The sequence below is a fragment of the Mytilus californianus genome, unplaced genomic scaffold, assembly GCF_021869535.1.
Source record: "Mytilus californianus isolate M0D057914Y unplaced genomic scaffold, xbMytCali1.0.p SCAF_4, whole genome shotgun sequence".
NCBI classification, from domain to species: Eukaryota; Metazoa; Mollusca; class Bivalvia; order Mytilida; family Mytilidae; genus Mytilus; species Mytilus californianus.
In genome coordinates this window covers 77,191,720-77,210,083 of record NW_026262690.1, presented here as the reverse complement: position 1 = coordinate 77,210,083, position 18,364 = coordinate 77,191,720, and the positions used below count along the sequence as shown (strand labels likewise).

Below are 18,364 nucleotides of genomic sequence, written 5' to 3'. Positions count from 1 at the left end.
TGCATATATTAAATAGTTACTGGAAATTTGACTTTTTGACTTTTATCAATACAATGAATCTGTAAATGTGAATTTCTTTATAAAAGTCAAGTATGGAAAGAGAAGTTAATGAAAAGCAGACATTTGTATACGTTTAGTGTCTAGACTTCCTGTTTTCTTTGCTTCTTTAATAGTGCTATATAAACTATACTTGTTCATTTTACTTTGTATCCATGTTAAGAGATGGGCATTATGAACAAATTTTATTTAAAAAAAGAAGAGGCTCAAATTTTTCAGTTAAGTTATAAACATTAAAATCTGTTTACAGAAACTTATGTATTGATACTATGAGATCTTAAATTAGTAATTGAAGATTCCTGTACAAAAGTTCAGTTTAAACAAGTTTCACACAATTTTATGTCTCGGATTCCAACAAACTTTTTATATTTTTCTTTTTTTTGCAATTCACATGATATTTATTATTTGTAATATACAAGAAAATGTGTGAAATAAATTTTGTACTATATCTTGTGTCTGATTTGTCTGTCTAATGTTCAAGGTTTTGTAAACATACAGAAAGATGGTCATGTCCTTTTGGTTTCTTTGTAACTGCCACATGTGGAGCAGGATCTGCTTGCCCTTCCGGAGCACCTGAGATCACCCCCAGTTTTTGGTGGGGTTCGTGTTGCTTAGTCTTTGGTTTTCTATGTTGTGTCATCTGTACTATTATTTGTCTTTTTATTTTTGGCCATGTCGTTGTCAGTTTGTTTTTCGATCTATGAGTTTGACTGTCCCTCTGGTATCTTTCGTCCCTCTCTTTTCTACTCCATCATATACCCTGATTTTCCGGTAGCAGTCCAAATTTCCAGGACCTTCATCTTGAACGGCCTCTAATACAGGACCTACATATTGTATTTAGGTATTGTTAATTTATTTTCGTCCTGAACATGCATGAAGTATTTGCCACTGGATGTTAAGTAATCAAGCTGCTTCATTAATGTGATACCCAAAAGGATTCATTTCTGCGAGGGTCTGGACCTCGGTTTTACAAAAATATTTATAGTATGAATTGGGACAAGTCATAAACCCTAAATCTATACAAATTATTACTGGTCTTAAATGGAAACAACCCTTGTGAAACACAAACCAATTAATAAAATATATAGCGGATACGCTTTTTAAAGAATTTATTATATTATAAGTACAAAAATATGACCTAAACAAATGGTATTAGCTTAATATGAATAGAAAGAGATGATGGGTATATATCAATGAGACAGCAATCCAACAAATGGTATTAGTTTAATATGAATAAAAGGAGATGAAAGGTATATATATATATATATATATATATATATATGTGTGTCAATGAGACAGCAATCAAAAAACACAAAGAACTAAATAACATCTAGATGTCAACAATAGACAGATGTCTTTACAATATCTAAAGATAAAAGGTTATGACTAAATTAACAAAAGTAAAGATCTCCGTCAACATCACATTATCCGTTAACAATTGTAACATACATGCTGAGAACATATAAACCAAAACCTTAAAGCTTTCCCTTTCTAGCTGAATTTAGTTTATTCTTTTGTTGTGCTGTTAGACCACTGTCCCAAGTTTGTGTTGGGGGGTTGATTGCTCAGTCAATCCCTCCAAGTTCTTTATGTGCCATTTCCAAGTCAGGAGCCTGTAATTCAGTGGTACTTGTTGGTTGCTGTCTGCCAGATTTGTTTTTTGTTTAAGCATAAATCAGGCTGTTGGTTTTTATGCCCCCGCCGTAGCGGAGGGAGCATTAAGTTTTACCCTTGTCCATCTGTACGGAAGTACGTACGTACGTCCCATAGCTGGTTTCTGTTCTCTAACTTTAGTTTGCCTCAACCAAATATTGTGAAACTTATACACATTGCTTATTATCACAAAACACAGATCAAGTTTGAATTTTGGTGGCATCACTTTAACCATTCTAGAGTTATGCCCTTTTCAAATGGAAAAATTGCTGAATTTTTCCTTTCTGTTCTCTAACTTAAGTTTGCCTCAACCAAATGTTATGAAACTTATACACAATGCTTATTACCACAAAATGCAGATCAAGCTTGAATTTTGGTGGTGTCATTTAACCGTTCTAGAGTTATGCTCCTTTACAAACGGAAAAATTGCTGAATTTTTCGTTTCCGTTCTCTAACTTTAGTTTGCCTCAACCAAATTTTATGAAACTTATACACAATACTTATTACTACAAAACTCAGATCAAGTACAAATTTTGGTAGCTCACTTTTACTGTTCTTCAGTTATGTCCCTTTATAACTTAATATAATATGCAAGCAGGGGCATCATCTGTGTCCCATGGACACATTCCTCATTTATCTATTTTGATTTGTTTCCTGATGGTGCCTTTTATACATGTCTCATTGGCAATCACACTTTATATACTTATTTTTACAGAAGTTTCCTTAACCTTCATTTTATGCTTCAATAACTGATAATATTGTATACAAAAGGTCAAAATCTGCACAACTACTAATCGAGGAATATACAACAATGAAGATTCTATTCTGTTTTTTTTTAGGATTTCAATAAAATTCTAGATTGTTTGTTTCCATTTCTTTTTTCAAAATAGTTTGTGTTTAACACCAATTCCAGTGACCATGACAATATCATGACAGTAAATTGTTATTGATTGAGAAGCCATAGTACCTGCAGAGAACCCAGGAAAACTTAACCTAGTAAATGACTTTCAATACAGTTATTTTGACATTTATTTGCGATGAAGAAAATCATCTCTGATGCAGTTCTTGATTGACATGTAAATAAACATTTAAGATAGTAACAGAGATCCACACAAAAAATGGGTCAGGTTTATCTACTATTTATCCAAAAGCTATTGAGAAATATATTATCCAGAGAAATGTCTGACAAATGAAAATACATATAAAAACAGGGTCACCAAGACCCATATTTTAACATGAACGACTAGTTCAAGGTCTCCATGACAACTTACTAAAAGACTTTCTTTGGGCAAAAAATGTATTTTCTGGTTTGATCCATTTTGAGAAATGTATATTGGAAAGACCATTAATACTTGGTATGCTTTCAATGCTTGTCAGTTTAGCCCATCATGCAGAGCCCTGATAAGTTTGGTTTTTATGACTGAAAATTTAACATTGTTTTTCTAATGATTGCAGTTGTCAAAATTGTTGTGAGAGACCAATGTTATAATGTATGTGGATTCATTATTATTGGTTGGATACCAATTTTCATGGATTTGGTGCTTAAAGAGGAACCACAAATTAAAAATGTTTTGTAGTTGAGATGAGTTGAGCCCTTTTCAACTGATTTTTATACGACCGCAAAAAAAATTTTGTGCTCGTATATTGGTATGACGTTGGCGTCGTCGTTGTCGTCCAAAGACACATTAGTTTTCGCACTCTAACTTTAGTTTAAGTGAATGGATCTCAATGAAATTTTACCATAAGGTTCAATACCACAAAAGGAAGGTGGGGATTGATTTTAGGGGTTATGGTACCTACAGTTAAGGAATTAGGGGCAAAAAAGGGGCCAAAAATAAGCATTTTTGTAACTTCCAGACATAACTTGTGTGTAAATGTATGGATCTCTCTGACATTGTACCACAAGGTTCCATATCACAAAGGGAATGCTGGGATTGATTTTGGGGGTAATTGCCTCCAAATTTTAGGAATTAGGGGCCAAAAAGGGGCAAAAAACAAGCATTTTTCTAGTTTCATGACAATAACTTTTGTGTAAGTGTATGTATCTCTCTGACATTGTATCACAAGGTTCCGTATCACAAAGGGAATGCTGGGTATGATTTTGGGGGTAATTGCCTCCAAATTTTAGGAATTAGGGGCCAAAAAGGGGCAAAAAACAAGCATTTTTCTAGTTTCATGACACTAACTTATTTGTAAGTGTATGGATCTTTATGAAATTGTACAAGGTTCCATATCACAAAGGGAAAGCTGGAATTGAGTTTGGGGGTAATTGCCCAAAAAGGTTAGGAATAAGGGGCCAAAAATAAGCATTTTTCTAGTTTCCAGACAATAACTTGTGTTCAAATGTATGGATCTCTCTGAAATTGTACTGCAAGGTACCATACCACAAAGGGAAGGCTGGGATTGATTTTGGGGGGTAATTCCCTCAAAATTTTAGTAATTAGGGGCCATCAAAGGGCAAAAAAAACAAGCATTTTTCTAGTTTCAGGACAATAACTTGTGTGTAAGTGTATGGATCTTTATGAAATTGTACTGCAAGGTTCCATATCACAAAGGAAAAGCTGGGTTTGAGTTTGGGGGTAATTGCCCTAAACGTTTAGGAATTTGGGGCCAAAAAACAAGCATTTTTCTAGTTTCCAGACAATAACTTGTGTTCAAGTGTATGGATCTCTCTGAAATTGTACTGCAAGGTACCATGCCACAAAGGGAAAGCTGGGATTGAGTTTGGGAGTGATGAATCATAAGGGGGTTTTAAAAATTGGGGGGGATTTTTTTTTCATTTTTTTTCTTTAAAATTTTCCATTTTAAATTGGTTATTTCTGATTTATATATAAAAGCAAATAATAATGATATGGTTTGAATAGGTAAATTAAATATTTTTAAGTTCTTAGACCACTTTCATTCTGTGTGAGAAACCTATGCTGTGTCAAATATTTAATTACAATCCAAATTCAGTGCTGTATCAAGCTTGAATGTTGTGTCCATACTTGCCCCAACTGTTCAGGGTTCGACCTCTGCGGTCGTATCAAGCTGCGCCCCAGCAGAGCATTTTATTATAGTTTGTTACTATGTTGTGCTGTTACACCAGTCTCAGGTTAGTGGGATGTTTGGGCGCCCACAAACATGTTTAATCCAGCTACATTCTGTATGTGCCTGTCCCAAGTCAGGAGCTTGTAATTCAGTGTTTGTCATTTGTTGATGTACATCATATTTGTTTTACTTTCATTGTTTTGTACATTAATCAGGCTGTCAAGTTTTCTTGTTTGATTTGTTTTACATTTGTCATATCGGGCCTTTTATAGCTGACAATGCAGTATGGGTTTTGCTCATTATTGAAGGCCGTAAGGTGACCTATAGTTGTTAACTTCTATGTCATTTGGTCTCAGGTGGAGAGTTGATTTTGGCAATGATACCACATCTTATTTTTATAAATAGGAATATATGCAGACTTTGGCAAAACAATGAATTCAAATATCAACAAAATGCATGTTTTCCTTGTTCAACAAAAATTGGTATCCACCAAAATAAATGAATCCATAGTATTGCATGTGCTACCTAGCCACTCATATATTTCATGTATTATAGGAAGCTCCATACAATCCAATTGGTATTTAGTTAAAATTGAGGTTGATTTTTTATATGCCCGTTTACGGGACGTATTATGGTATACCGTTGTCCGTCTGTCCGTCGTCACCAACTTGCAAGAAATTGTGGTGAATTGTTTATATCTATTGACATGAGCTCCCTTTTTATTTTTATATATATTTTAGATTTTACGTTTCTGAGTTACAGGGTTTTATTCATAAAAAAAGGGGGATTTTCCAGTTTTCGGACAAAAAATCAAAAATGCTTTCAGCAGTTCTTATGAAACTTTCGTGAATTGTTTATATCTATTGATGTAAGCTCCATTTAGAATTTTATAAATTTTTCATTTATCATTTCTGAGGTATGGGGTTTTATTCATTAAAAAAGGGGGGATTTTCCAGATTTCGGACAATAACTCAAAAATGCTGTCAGCAATTCTCATGAAACTTTGGTGAATTGTTTATATCTATTGATGTAAGCTCCCTTTACATTTTCATAAATTTCTAATATGACATTGAGAATTAATTGAACTTTATTTGTTTATAGTCTGACAACAGATTTACTAAGTATTGCACAACAGCACAGTGTATTGCACAACAGCACAGTGTATTGCACAACAGCAAGAAATCTTTAATTGAATATAAATTCAATTCATATAACCAATTTCAAGTTCTTTGACTACATTTATTCAGAAACCTATAATATGTCAAATATTTAATTACAATCCAAATTCAGACCTGTATCAAGCTTGAATATTGTGTCCATTTTTGCCCCAACTGTTCAGAGTTGGACCTCTGCGGGCGTATCCAGCTGCGCTCAGCGAAGCAGTTTATTTTCTGTTTTGAAACTGTCATGCTAGGGTCTTTTAAAGCTTAGTATATGGTAATGCTTTTGCTAATGGTTGAAAGCCATACAGTAACCTATAGTTGTTTACATCTTCGACTTTGGTTGATAGTTTTCCTATTGACAATCATACACATCTCTTTATTTTTATATCACCACATTTTGAATTTTTACAATGTTCAAATGATATTTCATTGCTGTTGCACAAAGTCTCAATAAAGTGACATTTTATGAAAATATCTGTATTAACAACAAATAGGAATTGAAGACTGAAGATTGGCTAGTATATTTTTCAAACACAATTTTGTCTTAGCTGTGACAAGTTGCAATATTGCAAGAAGTACATATGCTTATCTAGCTATTGTGGTCCTAGGAACAACTTAGAAAGTAAAAGAGGTACACAATCCATATTTTGTTAATTTATCACCTGAAGTTATATCCTTATACTAATTTTTTATGATTCAATTAAATGAGGATCTACAACGTATGCCACAAGTCACTCGAGCATGCTATTTTTTTTGGTGAGAATTAGGTCCTTTGCTTTTTGGTTTTTTTTTGCTGTGAATATACTGATTTTGTGTCATGGATGGATACCCCATATCCTTTCTTTTCTATTATTTGATCAAGAGAATCATTGCATCTGAAAGTAATTCTATGGATGCCTTCAACTTTGTTCAGGAGAACTAATAATAACTGCATCTTCTTATATCTATATACATCATTAACCTGTACCAAAAAACTAAAAGCTAAGAGAATCAATCCAGAAGACATGAAATATGGCCAATCCACATCTCTTCAGTCTTCACATGCCAAAAATATTTTGATGTGTTTTAGAAAAATCCAACTTAAATAACAGAAATTCCAGTGCACATACGTTTGTAAACAATGCATTAGGGATGTAAAAACAACAATGTTTCTTGTCTTCTGTTAAGTGGGAGGTGACATGGTATCAGTTTAAAGTTGTTCTCATTATTTTCACTCAGTTACTATGCAGACAAAGCAAATCAAGTCATAAAAATATATTTTTATCAAAACATAAATAAATTTAAGCCATAATATTCAATTATACAATCTTTTCTTTGAAAATAAATAAACTTCAACATAATATTCAATTATACAATATGCTGCCTACTCTGAGATATCCATTCATAACAGATATATACTAAAAGCATTTACTGGTAAAACTGATGAGCATTAGCACTAATGGGAAATTTTAAATGACTTATATTCAAATTTTTGTATACTTTTTTCATTTTTAAAATCACATTTATCAATTCTTGAATTTTTGCTTCCAATTTTTGAGAGCCATTCCTTCCTGTAAACAGAAAAAAAAAAAGATCTTGGTCACATTAAATTTTGTAAAAACAAATCACAAAACATTTTTTTAAAAGCTCATAAATTCTGTAACAATCTAAATAGAATTGATTGCTTGCAAGAAAATTATGAAAACATGAATGATTTATTTTGTAATATTTGATAAAAATTTGTTCTGTCATATATTAAAAAAAAATGATCACATGCAACTGTATATGATCTACCAACTGAAATTTAAATACTTTGCATTTTATAATTATGAAGAATTGAAATTAAAAAAATATATTTACAAATAGTAAATTAAATACAAAGCTCTGACTCCTTGTCCGGATTTAGCTATACTTTAGGTCTTTTTTTTGTTTGATCCACTCTTCAACATTTGTATTAGATTTTGGATATTCAAATATTTTGGCCTCAACAATGCTCAAGCATCACTGAAGAGACATTTATTGTTGAAATGCCTATCTGGTGCATTAAAATTGGTACAGTTTATGTGGCCTTGATACATTCGTGTGACGCACAGTTCATAATTCTATTGTGATGTAAATGGGAGGTGTCCGTTGTTATTCTGTGGTTTACATGTTGTAATGTACTATTATATTATTTATTTATGTATGTCTCTGTCCTGAGTGTTCTTGCGTTTAGTTGTAATGTTGTCATTTTAGTGGTATTTTTAACATTGCCATATAGGCGGGAGGTTTGGCTAGCCATAAAACCAGGTTCAACCAACCACTTCTTAAAATGTGCTGTACCAAGTCAGGAATAGCAGTTGTTATCAAATAGTCTGTTTCTATGTATGTTGGCGTTTTTTTTTGTAGCAGTTCAGTGTTTATGTTGTTCTGTTGTTTTCCTCTTATAGTTGATGTGTTTCCCTCATGGAAATTTTACTTCTGGAATTGTTCCATAATGTTTATTCATATTACTGCAAAAGTTATGAATTATCTCCCTTGTTGAGAACATTGCTTATATTTTTTCACATTACTTGTTTGTGACTTAGCTTGTTAAAAGATATTTGTAAGTTTGTCTTGGTTTGAATTTCAATTTTTATACGGCCGCAAAAAAATTTTTGTGGTCGTATATTGGTATGACCTTGGCGTCGTCGTCATCGGGCGTCGTCATCGTCGTCGTCCGAAGACACATTAGTTATCACACTCTAACTTTAGTTTAAGTGAATGGATCTCAATGAAATTTAATCATAAGGTTCAATACCACAAAAGGAAGGTGGGGATTGATTTTGGGGGTTATGGTACCCACAGTTAAGGAATTAGGGGCCAAAAATAAGCATTTTTGTAACTTCCAGACATAACTTGTGTGTAAGTGTATGGATCTCTCTGACATTGTACCACAAGGTTCCATATCACAAAGGGAATATTGGGATTGATTTTGGGGGTAATTGCCTCCAAATTTTAGGAATTAGGGGCAAAAAAGGGGCAAAAAACAAGCATTTTTCTAGTTTCATGACAATAACTTGTGTGTAAGTGTATGGATCTCTCTGACATTGTATCACAAGGTTCCATATCACAAAGGGAATGCTGGGATTGATTTTGGGGGTAATTGCCTCCAAATTTTAGGAATTAGGGGCCAAAAAGGGGCAAAAAACAAGCATTTTTCTAGTTTCATGACAATAACTTGTGTGTAAGTGTATGGATCTTTATGAAATTGTACTACAAGGTTCCATATCACAAAGGGAAAGCTGGAATTGAGTTTGGGGGTAATTGCCCAAAAAGTTTAGGAATAAGGGGCCAAAAAGGGGCCAAAAATAAGCATTTTTCTAGTTTCCAGACAATAACTTGTGTTCAAATGTATGGATCTCTCTGAAATTGTACTGCAAGGTACCATACCACAAAGGGAAGTCTGGGATTGATTTTGGGGGTAATTCCCTCAAAGTTTTAGTAATTAGGGCCATAAAACAAGCATTTTTCTAGTTTCAGGACAATAACTTGTGTGTAAGTGTATGGATCTTTATGAAATTGTACAACAAGGTTCCATATCACAAAGGGAAAGCTGGGTTTGAGTTTGGGGGTAATTGCCATAAACGTTTAGGAATTTGGGGCCAAAAAGGGGCAAAAAAAAATCATTTTTCTAGTTTCCAGACAATAACTTGTGTTCAAGTGTATGGATCTCTCTGAAATTGTACTGCAAGGTACCATACCATAAAGGGAAAGCTGGGATTGAGTTTGGGGGTGATGAATCATAAGGGGGTTCAAAAAATTTGAGGGGGGGGGGGGATTTTTTTTTCCTTTTTTTTTTTTTAAATTTTCCATTTTAAATTGGTTATTTCTGATTTATATATACAAGCAAATAATAATGATATGGTTTGAATAGGTAAATTAAAAAATTTTAAGTCCTTAGACTACTTTCATTCTGTGTGAGAAACCTATGCTGTGTCAAATATTTAATCACAATCCAAATTCAGTGCTGTATCAAGCTTGAATGTTGTGTCCATACTTGCCCCAACTGTTCAGGGTTCGACCTCTGCGGTCGTATCAAGCTGCGCCCCAGCGGAGCATTTTATTAAAGTGGAAAAACTTCACATAGCCTACTAATTTGGGATTCCTTTTATATACCACAAGCAGATTAAGTGAGTTTTGAAATGGAAAAGTACTTTCGCAACATATAAAAATATTCTAGGGTAATGTAAATATTCCTTTTGCTTTCTGATGTCAATGTCTGATCATTATCCTCAGGTGATAACTGTTTAATTAAGAAAAGAGCATTGGGTTCAATTTTTTCTGTTGGGACTTTAAGATTATCTTCATTTTCACAAGTATATTCATGAAAAATCGGTGTAGTATTTATTGTTAAGCTATAACAAAATAAACATAGTTGTATTTACCATGATACAAACAAGTTATGGTTGGCGTATATGAACAATATTATTAATTCAAAGTATTGGTTATACTTCTGAAAATACTGACCTACAAAACTCTGAACCCCTATTAAAAGACAAAAAAAAGATAGGGAGAAAAGACATTCCATCTAAATTTTGCTAATCAATATTTTTTATAAGCGTCATTCTACTGTGTTATATTTTCTCCACAAACTGAACCAGTAAATTTTCGTAGAACACTTGAAAGACTTACATAATTTTCATTTTACTTTCAGTTCCCTCACATGAACCCTGCACAGTTCCTTGAGGTGTGTTTTTTACCCATCCAACAATCCCAAGTGACTGTGCTGTCTTTCGAGTATTCTGTAATTAATCAAAACATTTCAACTTGTATATACATGTAACTATATTAAGCATGGAATATATCTTTTTTATAAATTATCTTATATAAAACAAGACATATCAATAAAAGACAGTAAAACTGTCTAAACAAAACCATGCATAAAATATATGTAAACTTAACTCTTATAGAATGATAAACAATGAATATTCTTTGGTTGTTCAACCTGTGTAAAATGAACAGTAGTTTCAGTTTATGCACCAGAAAACTGAAAGAGAAAAGTAGAATTTTAAAATTCATATCAATGATATAAAACTTGTAACACTACTATAATGCTAGAATCATTACTCATTCATTAGCACTGTACATGTACAGTATTTGAACTATAGTTTTAGGTACAGTTTCTTTGTTGTAAAATGGCCATCTGAAGCTCTTCCTGGATTTTCTTGCTGTGTTAAAGACCCATTGGTAGCCTTGGGCTGTTTGACACATTCCCCATTTCCATTCTCAATTTTTGCAAAGTTAAAAAAATTATTTCCAACAATGATTATGATGTTCAAGAACATTTCCACAACTGACATTTCCAAGACATGATCTTTAAACACAAAATAAAGATTACCCGGTAAAGGGCCGGTATATAAATAAAGAGAAAAAAGTAAAATAACAATTGATACCTAACTCCAAGGAAAATTCAAAACTGAAAGCTGGCTTTATCAAACGGCAAAATCAAAAGCTCAAACACATCAAACAATGGAAAACAACTGTCATATTTCTGACTTGGTACTGGCATTTCCAGTGTTTCTTAAATTTCTGGCTTTTATATAACATGTCATTTGAATGTTCTCTCTTGCACATCCAGCTTAAATGTTTTTCCTTCACATTGTAGTAATTATGTTTGAGACCACAAAACCTTCAAGTTCAATAAAAGGTTTTTAAGACACTGCATTTCCCCTATTTTCTTTATATATCACACAAGTCCAAGACTTCTTGATGTCTGATGGCCTGTCGGAGCAATCTCAGGCTTACATGTACATGTATCTCACCTCTGAAGTAATATTTTGCATTTATTTTCTAAACTATCACATTTTCTAACTAAAATTGTATTCATAATCCACCCCTCCAGACACACAAATTTTTTTTATTTAAAAACAACCAAAAATTAAAGCATGCAATAAATTTATAAGGTTGTTTAGATAAGCTGATAAAGTTTTAGTTTTAATTGACCAATGTGAACTCATTTGCAAGTGCTGATGGTATATTTCCCTGAATGTTTTTAAAAAAAAATGAAGTCTGGAAAGTTCTTTAACCTTAAATAGAATAAGCGGGCCGATCATCAGTGAAATATTATTAATTTCATAACAAGCAATATACAAAAAGCTCTGGCAGCAGTGTTCTTCATAGAAATAAGAAGATGTGGTATGAATGCCAATGAGACAACTCTCCATCCAAGTCGCAATGTGTAAAAAGTAAACAATTATAGGTCAAAGTACGGCCTTCAACACTGAGCCTTGGCTCAACATGTTTGATGATACATACTCCACAGGACATTGTTAAAAATACTGTTACATTCAATCTTGTTTTTTTGGAAATTTTAATCAATAAAAGTATCACACTTACCTTTCTGAAGAAAACACCTGAAAAAGAAAACAAAAAAATCATAAACAAAATAATTGACTAAAATAACTTTGATATATCAATCGCTAACTCATATTGTATCTCTTATGTCATTGTCAAATTTGCAACTCTTCTATTTCATCTGGCAAAACTGACAGTTCACATCTGAATGTAATATTTCTGAAGCACCTTAGATTTCACCAAAAATGTACAATATTTTCAAAGGAGAATCCAAACAGATTTCTTTAAATATTTAAAATTCACTCCTTTTAGTTCGAATATTACCTTCTAATGTAACAGTTTATTCAACACCTTTGACCTGAGCCTTAGGGATTGTTAGGTATCGGGTCCATTCACTTCCAATACACCTTCGCACCCCACACATGCGCCCCCTGGGTCCGTTCGCACCCTATTTTTATTGAAATACCATTTGGATTATTAGATGTGTTTAAATGTATATATCAAAATATCTATATTTTAATGAATAAAAATTAGGGAATTTTTAAATGAAATATCTTTGTTATTTGTGATTTGATGATTAACTATTAAATATTAATTATGTATGGTTACTGCTAATTGGTATTTACAAAGCTAAATTTGGTATTATTGTTCTGTGTTATGAAATATATAATGAATAACATTTAAATGCTCTATATCGTAACTGATAGCTGTAATTCCTTGTTGTCGTGGCAATGTCATTGTGACAAGTTTGATAGCCGTTTGGTATCTTCCACATTTCTTTTACAATTCTAAGATGAATGACCTTTGCCTTGATCATCATGACAATGTTTTATTCATTATTCATTTCGTTAAAATAATGAATAAAACACTAAAGGAAACCTGTTTACATTTTTAAACTGTCACTTTATTTTGAAACAATACAAAAAAAATTATTTATACTTGTTTCAGGTTAGGGTGAAGGTTGGCGCCTGTTAAAACGTTTAAACCTGCTGCATTTGTATGCACCTGTCCCAAGTCAGGAGCCTGTTGAACAGTGGTTGTCATTTGTTGATGTGGTTCATAAGTGTTTCGCGTTTTTTATATAGATTAATTAGACTGTTGGTTTTCCTGTTTGAATTGTTTTACACTAGTCATTTTGGGGCCCTTTATTGCTTGCTGTTCGGTGTGAGCCAAGGCTACGTGTTGTAGGCCGTACTTTGACCTATAATTGTTTACTTTTTACACATGTAAAAATGTTCAATACAAAACAACTATAGAGTGCAAACAGACCCAGGATGCGAACGTGAATGGGGGCGAACGGACTCAGATTCAAGGCAACATTTGTAGTGGAACAGGTAAAAAGTCTGAATTAACCATAAATGAGCTCCATGAAGGAGGCGGGCACCCTGCCCCCAGAGGCCCACCCCACTAAATCCGCCTCTGCAAACAATTGAAGAAGGCACCTACCCACTGCTGTTTATATTCTTTAACCCTCTTGCTGCCTGTAGTTTTTTATGGTTGCATTTTATGTGACAGAAAATATGAAAGCTCAACGTCTGTGACGTCATATGTGCAACAATGACGTCATTCCATATATGATGTCACACCCTAGTGATCGTTACATTTGGGACACATTGATGAAAAATATTACACTGTTTACTCTTCAGGATTTCATTTGAAAGAGTACAGCAAGGTTGAGAAACTTGCATGAATTAAAACATGGACATATGTGTACTCCGGCACAGCCAGTGTGTAGTCTGTGGAGAATTATAGTTATCTCGTACCATTGTAAACTCGTACCAATGTCAACTCGTACCAATGCAAACTCGTACCACTGCTAACTCGTACCACGGTAAATTCATACCATTGTATTAAAACTCATACCAACTTATTTAAAATTGAGAATGGAAATGGGGAATGTGTCAAAGAGACAACAACCCGACCACAGAACAGACAACAGCAGAAGGTCACCAACAGGTCTTCAATGCAGCGAGAAATTCCCGCACCCGGAGGCGTCCTTCAGCTGGCCCCTAAACAAATATATATACTAGTTCAGTGATAATGAACGCCATACTAAACTCAAAATTGTACACAAGAAACTAAAATAAAAAATAATACAAGAATGACAAAGGCTAGAGGCTCCTGACTTGGGACAGGCGCAAAAATGCGGCGGGGTTAAACATGTTTATGAGATCTCAACCCTCCCCCTATACCTCTAGCCAATGTAGAAAAGTAAACGCATAACAATACGCACATTAAAATTCAGTTCAAGAGAAGTCCGAGTCTGATGTCAGAAGATGTAACCAAAGAAAATAAACAAAATGACAATAATACATAAATAACAACAGACTACTAGCAGTTAACTGACATGCCAGCTCCAGACTTCAATTAAACTGATTGAAAGATTATGTCTTCATCATATGAATATCAGGCACAATCCTTCCCGTTAGGGGTTTAGTATCATACCATCATAACATATATGAGAAGAACATAACCCGTGTCATGCCAACAACTGGTTTTTAAATAAATGTGTTTAGTGCCGATGCAAAGACCCTAAATGCATTCAAATGGTGTTTAATGATGAATATATACTTTAATTTCACTCAATACCTCTTTAGTCTGTAAAATGTATATAATTTGAAATTACAATATGACCAATTTGTAGCTACCTATATTTCCGCACTTTCTGTGTTGCCATTTAGAACATACATCACACTCTATTGCTTCTTGTCAGGGTCTAACCAGAGAGTGGCACCGTATACAATTGTCGTCTTCCAATTTGGTTATGAGGAACCTCACAAACATGCCCCATTTTATGAGGAAAGTGGGCTTTGAGACAACTCATGTCAGCTTATGTTTTGATAATCAGGAATTTCATTTAATAATAAACATTATACATTTAATTCCAAGCTGTTAAATTATATAACAACAATCAAAATTTAATAATATGATTAAACAAGTTGATTTTTGTTAAAGTTTTCATTAAAATCTGGTATAAAATTCAAAGATATTTTAATTTATTGTATAAAGCTTAAAAAAAAAATCATAAAACATTCGTATTTTTGTCTAAGTTTTCATTAAAATCTAGTATAAAATTCAAGTAATTCAACTTTTTTTTATTAAGTTTACCAATATTTTTGAATATATTTTTAATGGTACGAGTTTGCAGTGGTACGAGTTCTGATTGGTACGAGTTTACGTTGGTACGAGTTAACTTTTTTGGTACGAGTTTACAATGGTACGAGTTAACTTGCTTCCTCTGTGGACACATGTGTCCCTCCGGCAGCAAGAGGGTTCAGCTTAATGCTTTTTGGATTGGATATATCTTGATTTCCTCGCTAATTTAATTACCTTGAACTTTTCCAAAAACTTCAAATTCAACAGAAATCTTGCTTTCTGCTTTTCCGCCGGTGGCCATTTGTTTACATCGAAACGCGATCCGAGATACGTTATAAAAACTTTTTTGATTGGATAATTAAATTTGCGACTGGTTACTAAAATTTGTGAACTTCACTAGCTTTAAACTTGTGTGTTAGTAGCAGTAGAAATTAATCAGTGATGTGTTGATTTCTTTGAATTATGAGCAACAAAAAACATGTTGAAGATCAATTGTTTAACACTGATAATGATCTTAATAATAATGATATTATCCGAGAGGGTAACACAGCTTTCTGTATATAAATTTCTCTCCTAAATATGAAACATAACAAGCAAAAATTGCAAAATAAAATACTTTAGCATGTTTAGTGCCATAGTGGTAGGGGTTTGAACACAGGCACTAATGTCTCTGAAATTTTTTACTTAAATACTTTGATATAGCATAAGGTACCTAACTCTTATATTTGAGAAATGTCACCCGACCACTAGCTTTGGTTATATTTCGATGTAATGGTTGTCTGTCCCACTGAAACTTATCTTTTTAAATCTACCTTATTAAATTATCTACAAAATGGTGTTTAACACTTCTATTTCTATTGTCGGAATCATTAATTAATGAACACATCAAATAATTTAAGCATAAAGACATGAAACAAAAGGAAACTTAATTGTTGAAACAAATCAATGGATTTTAATCGAGTTCATCTTTTTTACAATATAGATAAAGACAAACATCAAGGTGTCAGTATGTAATTATCAAATGTGCAAATCTGGTCTTGTGTAGATATAACTTTAAGATTAAGAATATTCCTCATCATTTACAGTGATATTGATTATTGCCCAATATTATTGTTATTCAGACCCTTGAAATAATTTTTTTTGCAGCTGATAAATTTATCATATCCTAATGCACCTCTTTAAAAATCATATTCTGTATTTTTCAGCCATCAACATATCCTTTGTATCACAGACTATGTTACAGCTGGAAAACCATGAAAACAGATAACAAGAAAAACATGGAAAAGAATTGGTATGAGACGAAAAATAATATTTGTTATTCAGCACAAGAAGGAAGATAATTGGTTGGTAAGATGATACAAAAAGAAAATATTGGTGTCACACTTTTGTCTAACATCAACAAAGTAAAAAAAGTGTCACTTAGGTATGCTGTTTCCTGTGGTAGCATTGGCATCAACAATGTATTAGTTTATGATTAGGTCAGTTTATGGGGAACAACTAGTGATAGGTCAGTGATATTTGGTATGCAGTTGTATAAGCATTGGCACATCACATTTCCATGGAGATTGTTTGGCTCGTCTCCTCAGTCATGGTCTTGATTTTGAACTTTTGCTTAGATTCCATGTATTAGTTTGTGATTAGGTTAGTTTAAAGGGAACCATTAGTGGTAGATCAATGATATTTTATATGCAGATGTATTAACATTAGCACATCTCTTTCCATGGAGATTATTATTTGACCCCGCCCCCTCAGTCATGATTTATTGACTTTGAATGTTTTGCAAAGTTTACAGATTAAAGTTTGTGCTTAGGTTTGTTTAAAGGTAACAACTTATGATAAGTCACTGTCAATGGTATTTAGCATGCAGTTTTAAACCATAGGCATTTCTCATTTTCATGGAAGTTATTTGGGGCTGCACCTCACCAGTCATGGCTCATTGACTTTGAACGATTTGCATAGTTTACATGTTTAAATATTGCCATTTTAATTTCAACATTTGCATTATACTATCAAAATTACAAAAAGTGAGACATATCTATGTGTCAACAGTTTATTTATTGAATATCAAAGTGTAGATAGTTTATTGAATATCAAAGTGTAGATAGTTTAGAACTATTTTGAAACAAATTGTATCCTCACATATGAGGATATTTTTTTTCTTGGAATGATCAAATATATTTAATTATTGTAAATTCAGAAATCATTCATTCATACATTTATTATTGCGATTTTGGAAGAATGGACAAAAATGTGAGATCATTAAGTGTGATTTCAGGAAAATGTGCATACAAACATATGTATTAGATATCAGAATGCATGTTTTTATTATTGCAATGCTTATTCAGTCACATTATTTCCATTAATAAAAATCTTTAAAATAAAATTTCTTAATTTACAGTTTGTGGATCCTGCTTTACTATTGAAATAATGCTCATGACAAGTATAAATTGAGTAGTGTCATTAAAATGGAAAATAAGAACAAGATTGTGGCTATTATGAAAAGAATATATACCTTGTCATCTTTTACAGATTTTCCTTTATGGTCAACAAAATGTGATGGTGTCCATAAAACTTTGAAGAGATGACTTAAACTTTGCCCATGAGAACCCTTAAGTCAATAGCTCCCTTGTACATGTTGTACCGGTAAGCAGCAACCATGTACCCTTTATTGTGGAAATTTTGGTAGGAAATGTAAGCCATGGAATGTATTTATATATATATTTCTATTGTATATCATTCATTTATTCTCAGGTACAAAAGTACAAAAGATGGATGTCAGATTACAAAAAACAGAATGGATTTCATCCTCACTGGTGACAAGCGGATGATGGTAACTGAAGTTATCACGATCCCAATATGGCGGAGGGGAATCCCTGTTAGATCTTTCCCTCTTAATTTCTTTGATTTAAATAAATGTGGCTAACATTATTCAGCCGTCATTTGGTTATTAACATTTTCAATGAGTCTGTAAAATATTAACCTTAAACAGTTGTCCATTACTTAGAAAATTGAGAGTGAAAAAAGTACGTTGACGATGGTAACTGTTCATGTTATTTTTGAAAGATCGTGGT

The 18,364-nt window shown here is 32.9% G+C and overlaps 1 protein-coding gene and 2 long non-coding RNA genes across 3 annotated transcripts in view; 1 reads left to right on the top strand and 2 right to left on the bottom strand.

The window, feature by feature from the left end:
* LOC127698778 (uncharacterized) overlaps positions 1-4,763 on the bottom strand; it is a 280,956-nt gene extending 276,193 nt beyond the window's left edge. Inside the window, exon 1 of the long non-coding RNA XR_007980955.1 lies at positions 4,627-4,763. This is a non-coding gene — a long non-coding RNA (uncharacterized LOC127698778). The remainder of the gene's footprint in view (positions 1-4,626) is intronic.
* Positions 3,318-9,348, top strand: LOC127698772 (uncharacterized). The gene is made up of 3 exons (XR_007980949.1): positions 3,318-3,477; positions 8,674-8,801; positions 8,963-9,348. It is a non-coding gene; the product is annotated as an uncharacterized LOC127698772 (long non-coding RNA).
* On the bottom strand, positions 7,143-15,635 carry LOC127698768 (acylphosphatase-2-like). The gene is made up of 4 exons (XM_052202438.1): positions 15,528-15,635; positions 12,240-12,256; positions 10,536-10,645; positions 7,143-7,453 (listed from the first exon to the last, which is right to left on the bottom strand). The coding sequence occupies exons 1-4, from the start codon at positions 15,592-15,594 to the stop codon at positions 7,339-7,341; spliced, it is 309 nt and encodes a 102-aa protein (XP_052058398.1). The 5' UTR covers positions 15,595-15,635; the 3' UTR covers positions 7,143-7,338.
* Between the last annotated feature and the right edge of the window lie 2,729 nt (positions 15,636-18,364).